General features: G+C 42.0%; 1 protein-coding gene across 1 annotated transcript; it reads right to left on the bottom strand.

The window, feature by feature from the left end:
• Positions 1–11,190: 11,190 nt before the first annotated feature.
• LOC138594404 (histone H2B 3-like) lies at positions 11,191–11,538 on the bottom strand (the record flags this gene model as incomplete). Its single annotated transcript, XM_069665477.1, has 1 exon — positions 11,191–11,538. A coding segment is annotated over one exon (348 nt), but the record flags the coding sequence as incomplete, so codon positions are not given.
• Positions 11,539–13,327: the final 1,789 nt, after the last annotated feature.

Raw genomic sequence — 13,327 nt, 5'->3', positions numbered from 1 at the left:
GAGTGCAGGTGGAGTTTCCTGTTCTCTTCTCCTGGGAGTCTTGTGTGGCTGTCGCTGTCCGAGGTGCTGAACTGACAGCAACAGAGCAGGTAGTGCCTTCCTCTGTTCAAGACTCGCAGGAGAAGAGGACAGGAAGCTCCACCTGCACTCAGCTGGGACGGAGCCACGTTAAGAGTGTGTCGAGTTACGTCATACGGGTTTTGACCGCTGTACCGCGAGGATTGTGTCACTGTTGTTGGACTGTATCTGCCTTGGACCCGATGAGAGCCAATAAACACGTTTATCCGCAATCCGGTCTGGCTGCCATCTGTTTGAACTCAATGAACTCAATACATCATCTGCTACAGGTAACTGCAAACTGCAGTCAAGCGCGTCAGCCAGGTTGCTCCTGGATCAACATCTCAGTAGTTCAGTGTTAGACTGATGTCCTTTAACAATGATGCACTGGTGAACAAGTTTATGGATATATCACAATTCAATGCAGTTAGCAGAGACAATACAGAGAGATGTGATCCTTCACGGAGTTTTAAAATGATGTCGTCTTCTATGATTGTTGTAACATATCCTTCAACATATCAGGTCGTATGATTCAACGATAGCAGATCTGGAAAATGACATCATCAGATGGGATTTTCAACCTTATAAAAACTCATCAGGACCTTATCTGAAAAGATCCAGCACATGACACATCTGCACAGGAAGGGAAAGCAGTTTTAACTTTGTTTTTTTTTTCTTCCGCAAATGTCAGACTGAAAGGTGAAGTTTACTGTCGGATCCTACAGGAAATGAATGACCTGTAAAACTTCCCTGAAACTTCATCATTGATACACAACAAACATGCTCTTAAAATATTAAAAGATATAAAAACATGTTTCATTGATTCATTTTCAGGTTATTAAATGCATTTTTAAAAGGACGGTGTCTACATGAGGGATTTTAAGGCTCCACTCCGATACTGCAAATGGCCTCACTCAGAGGCTTCATTATGGTTCTCACTCCAGAAGAATAATCTTGTTAGCAGCACAAGTTGCTGTGTTGCTGCTAGCTTTAAATAAGACGGTTTATGACCTTGAAAGGTTTTACAACTTCAAATATCAGAAAATTAAAATGATTAAACTGATTGTAGCTCCTCCAAGTAGTAGACATGAGGCCCGAGGTAATAGTTAAAGAACAGGGTTTATTTCAAGGACCAACCCGTGAGAACTGGGTTGAAAGAGATCATAAATCAAATAAATAAATACACAAAGGAATACAGTAAGTACGTACAACTACACTGAACAAAAATATAAACACAACACTTTTGTTTTTGCTCCATTTTTCATGAGCTGAACTCAAAGATTAACATGGAAGTGGCGTAGGTTCTCTGACCGCATGGGACAAGACGAACTGGCACAGAACAAAGGGAAACGCAGACAATATATAGACAAGGTAATGGGGAACAGGTGGAAACAATTAGAGCAATGAAGGCAATCAGACCAGCTGGGAACACACAAGGGGAGGGGGCAAGTTACCTGAAAGGAGAGGAGAGTTAGATTTCAAAATAAAACAGGAAGCCGAAAGACAACATAGACACAAAACAAAAACTAAACATAACCAGATTTCTCTGACATGACACTTCTACTTGAGCAAAGCCTGAGAGTACTTTTGTCCCCTTTTGTGACATGAAATTAAACACACCGCTGAGCACACTGGCACACTCCTGCATCAAATTAAGCATGGTGCGCTTGTGATTTTTACCTATGAGAAAATATCACAAGATGCACGAGCAGGAGCGTATCCAGGTACAGGTAGCAGTGTGCTACTGTGGTTCTGTTTTTACCGTGTTTGTACATTTATTTAATTAATTCATTTAATTTTTGGTTCATAAAGATAATCAGATAAAACATATATAACTATATCATGAGATTTATGACAACTTTTTATGACTAGTATTCTTAAATAATTTTCCATTTAAAAAATCATCACAATCAGAATTCTTAAAATTGTCACAAAAACTATGATATTATATTAAAATAGTTTGTTGCCCATCCCACTCACCAAACACTGAGTTCATGAGATGTAGTGAGAACACCTCCTTCTTTTTTGGAGTTAATGAAATAAACACCAGAGTCACTCCTCTGCACTCCTGTGAGCGTAATGTGTCCACTTCTGTTGCTCCAGAAAAGTCTGTCCTTGTACATTTCCTCCAGAATCTCAAATTTCCTCTCCTTCACAGAGGCGATAGCTTTTCTTCCAAGCGTAAGAAATCCAGACTCCAGCAGAGGGTGAAATAGAGTGATGGATCGTCCCTCAATGCCTGTCAGCTTCATGTCGGTCTCCAAAGAATGTGATGAGATCACCGCTGTATAATGTAGAGAGATACAACCGTAAGTTAGTTAGACCAGCTCAAATCCACTTTTTGTGAAGGTGAGAGCTCTTTCCTTTAACAACATACAGCGGTCATGCAGCTCTCCTTAAAGCCACCAGACTGCTTTCACACAGTGATTTAACCCCGCAGCATTCAGGTCTTGCAAGTGTTCGGCTACCTCAGCCTGTAAGTGACTTTGGTGTTCTTAAAGGGTTAGCTTGGATACAACACAACATGTGAACATGAAGATGAGCAGAAGATGAGCAGTGGCAGACCAGAAACGTGTGCTTCGAGGTTAAACTGCTGTTTTTTCTATGGTAGCTTTGAAGGAAGCAAAGTAGATAAAAGCAGTTTCTCTCACCGCGACAGTCACGTAATCTTTCTATCATTTCTGTAACATTTTAACCAGCATCGCATAAATGAAACATTGAAAAGGAGTTCTAATTTAGAAATCTGTTTGTGTCTTTTGTTCATTTATAATTAAAAACAAAATTGTGGAAATAGTTTTTATTGGTGCATTAACTGCTTTCGTAATATAGCCAATAAAACCACAGCAATACAATTAGATGAACTTACACCTTTGTATAAAAGACGAAAGGACAGTCAGAAGAAAAGATAGTTAATACCTCGTCAGTGTAAGTATATTACAGGTCATATAAATGAATGATACGTAAAATATACCTCACCAACCAAGTGGTGATTTTCTTTTAAAGACAAGAACTCAGAAAAATCCTGAATGTCCTGCGCAATCTAAGTACAGCAGTATCACCTTCATTTAGTCGAGGCCTCTAAAATCAAGTCAAAGTTTCATATCACATTTTACAGAGATTCATAAGTTAAAAAGTTACCTATGACAAAGACGATAATCCTCAAATGTAGCTCCATGGTTGTTTTCTGGATGTGAGCTCTTTCAGGTGTAACACTCACCACACAGCAGAGCGAAGACTACAATAAAGCCGAAGCGTCATCTTCGCACGTTGCAGCTTCCTGTTTCAAAAGAGACAAAATTGTATGCTGCACAAAGCCACTGAGATCCCTCAGGGTCTTGCTGCCAGAGCAACGTGACGAAGTAAATGAGAAGAGGAACACACAAACATGCCTTTGCATGTGAAAAACTATTTATTAGTTTCTCTTCACATGTGTTATATTTGTTTATTACAACATATATTGAATCACACCAAGAAAACCTTGTTTCTGTGTGATAACACAGTGCAGCGGTCAATAATCAGTTGGTTAGCTTCAGCATGTGTTTGTGTTTTTTAAGGAATATCAACTATACTCGCTTTTTAACTTTGTGTTCACAAACACAACCGGCTGCGTCGTGAACGGAATTGTTCACATACAGCGCGTGTTACTGGAGGATACCTCTAGAGGGCACACCAGAGAGCTCAGGCCGTATGCATCTACTGTATGTGCGGTATGACAACAGACGTTGGGTGTGTCCAAAACCGCATACTATCATACTAATCATACTAACCGTGACGTAATATTCAGTATGTCATGCGTTCCCATCTCATAGTATGCAATTTTGTGTATGCGAGAAATGCCCCGATGTATACTAGATCGGCCCGGATGTTTGAGTATGAGACGGGAGCTCACTGGTTGTACTCAACTGCCCCAAAATGCATTGCGGCTATTCAGCTTCTATTATGGCAGAGATGGAACGGAGATCAGACCGGACATACGTAAACAATTAAGTCACGCGATACGGAGAAGACTGCTCTGAGTATGATGCCAACGGCATCCTAATAGTCAGGTTAGTAGGCAGTATGCAATATATAAGTTTGAGTATGTAGTAGGCAGTACGTTAGTATGCGGTTTCAGACACAGCCAAAGACAATGAACCAGCAGGTGAGGCTAATCAGACACAGGTGAGACAATCAAGGGGCAGGTGAAAACAATAAGGGCAGGGCACATAATCAAACAAGGCAGGAAGTGGACCAACACGAGAGACAAGGTGACACAGTAAAACAGGAAATGATCGAACCAGTAAAACACAAATGAAATTCTAACTAAATGACAAGAACACAGAATAAACTAAATACAAAACTAAACAATGAGAACTCATGACAAGAGACAAAGTGACAAGTAAAACAAGAAATAATAACTGAACACCGAAATCAAATCAAAACCAGAACTAAACTAGAATAACTCATGACATACTTCAGTACTGAAGCAAAAGTTGAAGGTCCAGGCTCTGAAATGTCGTCACAGTATAAAAGTAAAATGTGTCCCTCTGAAGGACTTTTCTGTTTCTGTACAAATGTGACTGTGATGAGCACCGATGCCTCCAGTATGCAGAGGAATCATCTTTTCTACGTGTTATTGTCCCAATGTGGTGAAATTGGTCTGGCTGTTTGGAAGGTGTTGCATAATGATTATAAACTGTGTAAATGATGGACATAACAACCGGGACGTCACCTATAGACTAATCCGGTTAGCGATTTGTGCGGGCTGCCATCTTGTGGAGCCGCCATTACTGCGATGGCCACGTTTGTCACAGCTGTTAAAACAGCCGATGACTCCACAGGAAAATTCAAAGGGAAACACTGACGGATGTAAACTGCAACTTGATTTGTTGGCAAAGGCATACGACAGCGATGCGATGTTATATTTGAAAAAGTCATCTGTCTTTTCTTTGAGCACCAAAGGTGCAGTTTAAATCATAAAGTAAGTAATCATAAACCGTGACTACATAACTCCTCTTGGTTTGTACGTGAAAGTGTGTTTTTATTATTTGGTCAAATTGAGCCTTCAGCCATGTGCTGTGTGCTACTGCAGTATTTGAGTAGTAAATTTCTCTCTCTCTGCCTCTCACCTTACACAGGCAGGATCTCACATCATCCTATAGATGTGTGGCAGCCAACCCTGCTGAAGAAAAGACTCTTCACGTCAATGTGACGACAACAGTGAGACTGAATGTCTGAATCCTCTCAGTGAAACATAATGTTTGTTTTGTGATGTTGATGGTAAATGTTCCCGACAGGTGACAGTAACACACAGTCCTGGTTGTTCCTGACTCCTGTGCTCGTGTTCGGGAGCGCTGTTGCTGTTTGCATCTTTTATACCAACATGAAGAGAGAGAGAAAGAGAGAGAGAGAGACTGTGACAGCTGCTCCACACTGATGTCAGTACACACGCTGCGCCCTCAGCCTAGCTTTAGTCCTTATTAATCACATAACAAAGAAATAATACTACACAAATATTTAACACGACCAGTTCACCTCTTTCTGTATATTCTGTCCCGTCTCAGCAGGCGCCGCCCTCAGTGAGATGTGAGGAAGCTGTTTGGTCCAGACTGAAGTTTACAGAACCACAGTGATGTTTGTGAATGTGGCACCTTCAGCTGATTAACTACTTATACATGTAAACTGATAGAAACTGTGTGTAACAGGGTTGTTAATGTATGAGCAGGAGAAAGTGTCTGTGCTCCAGTCAGGAACCTGTGGTCGAGAATCTTCTGATGTCTTCAAGGACTCGACTGCAAAAACATCAAATAAAGTAGAACAAGGGGCGAGACAGTGGAGAACTGAGAGGACAAATGCTTAAAGGAGGATTGAAGCATTTTACAGTCTGAGTCCACATATTTGGGGTCTAAATTACTTAAAAATACAACAAAAGTTTTCACATTTCTCAGGTAGATTTCTTCTGCTGGAAACGGATGATGACAGCGATAAGCCTCAGATGTTACTCAAAGTGTCAGACAACTTTACAGAAAGGATCCCTGCAGAGGTGGAACTGTTGTGTTACAGTAAGATCATTTGTTGATCAGCTGCACAGTTTGCTTCGAACCCACCAGACTCCATTTACAGAAGCAGTCATTTTACCTCACAGGAGTTTCTTGTCTGTCTCTGCCTCCATCAGTTATTTTGTTTTTATCGTTGTGTTGTTAAGATAAACCAAAGTGACTCCAAAGTCACAAAACAACACACAAACCAACAGATCGAGGCAGCTCTGGATCAGCAGGAAGTGTGCTTTGAGAGTGAGCGCAGACACGAGTGAGCGCAGACATGATCTATAGATATGCAAAACACAGACAATACACTCGCTAATTCTCTTCACCCAGTGCACATATTTGACTTTGAATTAAAGGTGGAAAATACAACAGATGTACATTTTGCACACACACACACACACACACACACACACACACACACACACACTGCGAAAACAACCCTCTTGACACACACACATTCTAATAATCTTACATTCAAACAAATATAAAAATGTTACAGTATTAAGAAGCTGTTTTAGTAGCTGCATGTTGACCCACAGCAGGTGTGTGTGATGGGTGTACTTCACCTGGCAGTGCAGCAGCCCCCTCTTGTGTTGGCTGTTATCATTACATCTATACTGAGTGTTATTAAGCAACAATTAATCCATTAAGGTAAAACAATGATCTTTATTGATTATGAAAGAATGATAAAATCAGATGAAAGGTAAGCAGGTTAGGGCAGTGCTACAAAAAGGTAAAATGCAGATTCTGGCCAAAGATAAAAGTCAGAGATTATTAACTTAGAAAACTGATTACAGAGAGACTGACTGGGGGCTGGCCTAAATAAACAGCCACCACGTGTTCCAATGAACACCCACACAATCACAGCAACTTACACACCCCTCAGTGCTACGCAACACTCGCATGCAGGTGCAAAGAGAAGTCAAAGAAAAAGGGCCAGCGTCCCCAGCCCTCCAGAGTCAGAGACCACATTAAATCCTTTAAAATGTGGTTTTTAAATGTTCAGTGGGTTTGTCTCACAACATTAACTATTAAAACCAAACAGGAAACATAACAATAAGAATTAAAGACAATAAAACCTGTAACTAAAAGGCAAAGCAGGAGCAAACTGTCCTAAAAGAGAATCAAAGAAATAAAATCACTCGCTCTCCCTCTAGAATTGGCTTAATGAACAAGCAAATGTGTCAACCTGCCTCCTATAACCACCAATATTGCACACTCCTAAGCTGCGTCACTGATACCAGGCTGCGGTGGAACAGTGCTTTTTGGTTAGGAAGGTTCCCAACTGAGTAAAACGACCCGCACATTTTTCTTTCATAACTTTCAAATAAGATACATATGTGCACTACTTAATAAAGCCATTGGTATATGTTAACTAATAAGCACAGGAATATTATATTGCATAAAAATGTAAACTGGAACTTTCAGTTTGTGTTGATTTTGGCGCCCCCTGTGGACAAAGCTGTACCTCTTGTCTCTTTCTCATTTTGTCCTGTACATGCTTAAGTGGTGGTTTTAACAAAAATCTCGTCCTGCTTTCTTTAACAGTCATATGTATCACTCACTTTAAACTTTTGCCCTGGAAAATGTAAACAAAGGCAGCGTGCAGTTAATCGCTCAGTCTAACACCTAGTAACTTTCACACCTCAAAATCAGTTTTTGTTCAAACCACTGTGGTGAAGTGATCCTGCTCCTTTTTCGGAGGCAGAGAGAGAATCCTCCTGAGAATGTGCAGTTAAGTGTCATCACTCTAGCTTTGTTCCTTTTGAAGGAATTCAGTAAGTTGTAATTGCCCTCTGTTTTACAACTGCCCCCGGTTTCCTGGCATGTGTTAGCTGTTAACTAGGTATTAGTTATGTTTAATAAACACAGGCTAGCAAACAGCTTTTACCTCTTTTAGGAATTCATTTGCCCCGTAGGATCGAGTTGAGACAAAAAGCACAAACATCTGACGTGAAGGAAGGCACATCACTGTCTACAGCCACACGCTGCGCATTCCTCTTAATCAGCCGTCTGAAGCACACTGTTGGCGTCTGTGATGTGGCACTGGACTGGTTCTTTTCATATCTGTCCATCAGGTCTTTTTCTGTATTGCTTGGTGATGCCTCTTCCTCTTGTGCTCCTCTCTTGTGGGGTTCCACAGGGGACTTTAGGCCCCCTCCTTTTCACTGTTTACATGCTACCCCTGGGGCAAGTCCTGCGTAGTCATGGCATAGATTTCCACTGTTACACAGATGACACTCAACTTTATGCACCGTTAAAACCTGGTTCCACTGATGTTACTGACGTTATGTCCTGTCTGCATGAAATACAAAATGTATAATTTTCTACAGCTGAATAACTCAAAAACTGAAGTTCTTATGATTTCTCCCTCTGGCTCCAGATCTGGCTACACCCAAAATCTCTCCTCCAGTCTGGGTGCCCTGCCTGACAATGTGTGCAAAGAGGCCCGCAACCTAGGGGTCATTTTGGATGGGGAGCTATCATTTCACACCCAGGTGACTGTTATGCAGTCCTGCTTTGCCCAACTCAGACAGTTATTCAACATCCGGTCGTTCCTCTCCCCTTCCGATTTAAAAAAGGTAATCAATGCATTTATTTCCTCCAGGCTCGACTACAGTAATGCACTTTATTCCGGTATCAGCAAGCGCAACATCCAAAGACTGCAATTAATTCAAAAAGCTGCAGCCGGGCTTTTAACCAACACCAAGAGAAGCAACCATATCTCACCAGTCCTTGCTGCCCTTCACTGGCTCCCTGTGAGTTTTAGGATCGATTTTAAGATTTTATTGCTTGTTTTTAAAGCTTTAAAGGCTCCAGCCTATATCTCTGAGCTGCTAACCCCTTATGAGCCTGACCGCTGCCAGAGATCTTCTGGCAGGGCCCTTCTAGAGGTTCCTAAATCTCGACTGGTCACAAAAGGTGACAGAGCCTTTGCAGTTGGAGCCTCACATTTGTGGAACTCCCTGCATGGAGATCTCAGGCAGGCAAACTCAGTGTCTTCTTTTAAATCTCTTTTTAAAACTCACTTTTATCGTCTGGCTTTTTTTTAACCTTTTGCTTTGTTTTACTTTTAACTTGTTTTTTTGATGTATGGGTTTTTACATATTGCTGTTTTTGCTTGATTTTACTATGTGCCTTGTTTTAATTGTAAAGCACTTTGTAACTTGTTTTTGAGAAGTGCTATATAAATAAAGTTATTATAATTATTATTTAAGCAATTGGCAACTGTCGGGCGTCTTCACAGTAGTCACATTTGATTTTAGTCATTCTTATAATAGTTTGTCTAGTTTTAGTCAATAAATAGTCATGACATTAATATCAGCAGATCATCCATAAGCCTACAGTACAAGAACGATGAGGGCACAGCATCTAAGGACACTAGATTAGGTTTTTTACTTTAGGTTTTGTCCTTGGTCCTAACGTTTCATCATCGCTGGTGTCTGACTGAAGCAGACAGCCGGTGATTGCTCCTTTTTGTGCGGAACAAGAGTCACATGACGCGTAGAACGGCCCTTTTTTCTGTGCGTGTGCACAAAGCCTGACGCAGGAAGCCTGAGTTAAAGTCGAGGATAAATAAAAAATGTCATTTGAATCCTTTTAGATCACATCCCCGGTAATATTGTGCATCTATTTGACAATATAGGCCAAAAAATACAGAAAATCAATTTCTTCGTATTCTTATATCAAAATCTGATCATTTTTTCTTCCGGTAAAACTAAATTTCACGCGTGCTTACGTAAGTTAGCACCAAACAATTTCAACCAATCAATCTGCAACATTTAGCCGCAGAGCACCAAGAACGCTCGGTAAGTTAGCTAGCTACTGCGGTGTGGAGCATGTCTGTCTACGCCCACTTCTCAACGATCAAATCAAATCCCTCTAATGATATGTCCCGCCTGCACGTCCTGTTTCACTCGGAGATACGGAAGCTAGATACTCTCGAAATGCCGCTTCAGCTCGACTTGACTAACAGGGAAGGTTTACCAGCCACCCAGACAGCTGCTGCAACAATCAGTTTGCATAACCAAAGAATTTCTGCACAAACTGTCAGAAACCGTCTCAGGGAAGCTCATCTGCATGCTCGTCGTCCTCATCAGGGTCTCGACCTGACTGCAGTTTGTCGTCGTGACAAATGGTGGTCACACCAGATACTGACTGGTTTTCTGACCCCCCCAGGACCCCCCCCAATACAGTAAAACTGCACATTTTAGAGTGGCCTTTTATTGTGGCCAGCCTAAGGCACACCTGTGCAATAATAATTTATATGCCACACCTGTGAGGTGGATGGATTATCTGGGCAAAGGAGAAGTGCTCACTAACACAGATTTAGACAAATTTGTGAACAATATTTGAGAGAAATAGGCCTTTTCTGTACATAGAAAAAGTCTTAGATCTTTGAGTTGACAAAAGTGTTGTGTTTATATTTTTGTTCAGTGTACTAACTAGTTCAGTATCCCGCTGAAAACTATTCAAACAAGTTGACAGCGCTGGCTTGTTTGGAACTATTGGGAGCTACATGAACCACGTGATCACGTGGCGGCGAGACCAAAGAGTGTCGGCTCTGGGTCTTCCTGGAGAACGTCATCCCTGATGCCTTCACTTACACCGAGCACGCCAAGAGGAAGACCGTGACCGCCATGGATGTGGTGTATTCTCTGAAGGGACAGGGACGCACTCTGTAAGGTTTCGGAGGTTAAACATTCACTGTCCTACAGCAACACAAAGGCTCTTTTAAGAGCCACACACTCGATTAAATGAGAGCTTCCTGGCCTTTATGAAAACTCATGTACAGGACAGACAGGGCTGAAGCCCAGCTGAAGCATCAGCCGCCAGGCTCTGCTCATGATTCCAGTGTGAAGCCGCCGTGTGTGTGTGTGTGTGTGTGTGTGTGTGTGTGTGTCTGTGTGTGTTTCTGTGTGTGTGTCTGTGTACACTTTTTTGGAACGCTGAAGCTTTGAATACAGAGATTTTTCATAATGTGCATGACATTAAATTCATCAGTGTATCCAAATTTCACCAGGAAATACGTAAGCGATAGAATGACAGCTCATAGTGGAAATAGTGGGTGGTCCTGAAAAGGACCTTTGGGTTGATGTTGACAGTCTTACTTGGAGCTGGTGTACTTGGTCACCGCCTTGGTTCCCTCAGACACGGCGTGCTTGGCCAGCTCACCGGGCAGCAGCAGGCGGACGGCGGTCTGGATCTCCCTGGAGGTGATGGTGGAGCGCTTGTTGTAGTGAGCCAGACGGGAGGCCTCACCGGCGATGCGCTCAAAGATGTCGCTCACAAAGGAGTTCATGATGCCCATGGCCTTAGAGGAGATCCCGGTGTCGGGGTGGACCTGCTTCAGGACCTTGTACACGTAGATGGCGTAGCTCTCCCTCCTGGTCTTTCTCCTCTTCTTGCCGGTCTTGGTGGCCTTTGACATGGCTTTCTTTGAGCCCTTCTTGGATACGATTTACAAAGTCAGGACGCTCTTTATATGTGCCTGATGCAAATAAGCTTGTGCTGTTGTGCGCGCAGAATTGGCTGAAATTGGTAAGCTCAGCCAATCAGCTCAGCTCAGCTCAGTCTGAGGGGGGGGGCTCTATTTACCAGGACAGTACAGTGTAAAGATAATGGTCACCAATCAAGCCCAACAACATAGCATTTCATTGGTTGAAATCCTCTTTAGTCTTCTCCTCTGAACTCCCAAACTATTGAGTGAGGAGCAGGATAGTGAACGATATCAGAGACAACTTATATTTTAGAAGCAGACAAACAAAAGAGGTTAATTATCTTCTCATGCCAAGCTTTTATATTTCAACATGTCGGGGATGTCATGTCACTTATTTAAAGCTAAAGTTTTGTGTCTTTACTGTGATCCAAATGTGACATTTCATCATTTCGTACTTGAAGATAACTTTTCTATAAAAGTCTCGCTCTCAGTGACGATCCTGCCTGCTGATTTGATCAAACATAAATAACAAGCTTAAGTTCACTTCTGATTTGCTTTTCTTTCAGTATTCTTTGATTTAATCCTCTAATTTGAGTTTCAATGTTTTAACTCTTTGTGTTTGATCTTTTTTTCTGTTGAAGTAGGCTAATGTTTCCCCACCATGTCAGCCTTAGACTGACCCAACTTGTTTTATTGACTCTTTGTTCTCTAAAACAAACCTTTAAATTGTGGCTCCTGAAAGAGAGAAAACTGATCCTCTTTCTGTCTTGTTTGTTTTTTTAGCCTGGCAACATTTAAAGATCCTTCATCGATACTTCTGTCACCATTCTGTCTTCAGATGCATTATAGTCGAAGATAGATCTCAAGCTATCCAGGGTTGCAACAGGAGGGGGGCCGTGGATCCATGAACATGTTTGGAGAAAGAAGGAAGGAAAACCCCGACTATGATTCAATGTCATTATGAAGCTGTCAGACAGACAGACAGACAGACAGACAGGCTGAGTCTGTTTGGCTCACTGGTTAATTATGATTTGATAGGTCTTAACTTTGCTGTCTGTATAGAGTTATCTATTTCAGGTGTGAGTAATACATACAGTAAATTTAGTTGTAAAGTCTGAAAACAGCTGAAATCCGGAACTGGAACATCCGAGGAGAACATGAACGCAAGGTTCTCTAGATAGCACTTCATAGTCACCTCACCGACTCACTGCTGCTCGCGTATTCATACTTGAAACAACGTCTGTCTGCTGTCCACTGGCTGCTGATGCTGCTGAACTACTTTGTGTGGATGGTGGCTGTGATCCACTCCTCTTAAAAAAGCCCACAAGGTTCATCCATGAGCTAGCTAGCAAACTAGTTAGCAAGCTTTCTCTCTGAGGTGTTATAATTCACAACACACACGTCAACAGAAGGCACCTCTGTTCACCAGTCAGGTTAGAAACACTGAGTGGAATCGACACAAAGATGAAGATAAATAAAAAGCAAACATGTGGAGCCCAAGAAGCTCCCCGCTCCTGAAGTGCAAGATGGCGCCGCTCTAGTGGCAGCCTGTGACAGCAGCACTGGCCTGTCACTGGGTTTATTTTAGAAGAAGACTTTATTTATTCATCCCCGAGGGGGAATACATGTTTAGTTAGTACAAACATGCTACACACACATAGGAAATACACACAAACAGGACTGGCTGGCATGTTTCTGACCAGACTGTCAGAAACAGACTCCATGATGGTGGCATGAGGGCCTGACGTCCTCTAATGGGACCTGTGCTCACAGCCCAGCACCGTTAGCATTAGCATTTGCCAGA

Source organism: Semicossyphus pulcher, unplaced genomic scaffold (assembly GCF_022749685.1).
Source record: "Semicossyphus pulcher isolate SPU_LCO1_2020_fin unplaced genomic scaffold, fSemPul1.0.p SCAF_17, whole genome shotgun sequence".
NCBI classification, from domain to species: domain Eukaryota; kingdom Metazoa; phylum Chordata; class Actinopteri; order Labriformes; family Labridae; genus Semicossyphus; species Semicossyphus pulcher.
This window is presented reverse-complemented; position numbering and strand designations above follow the sequence as displayed.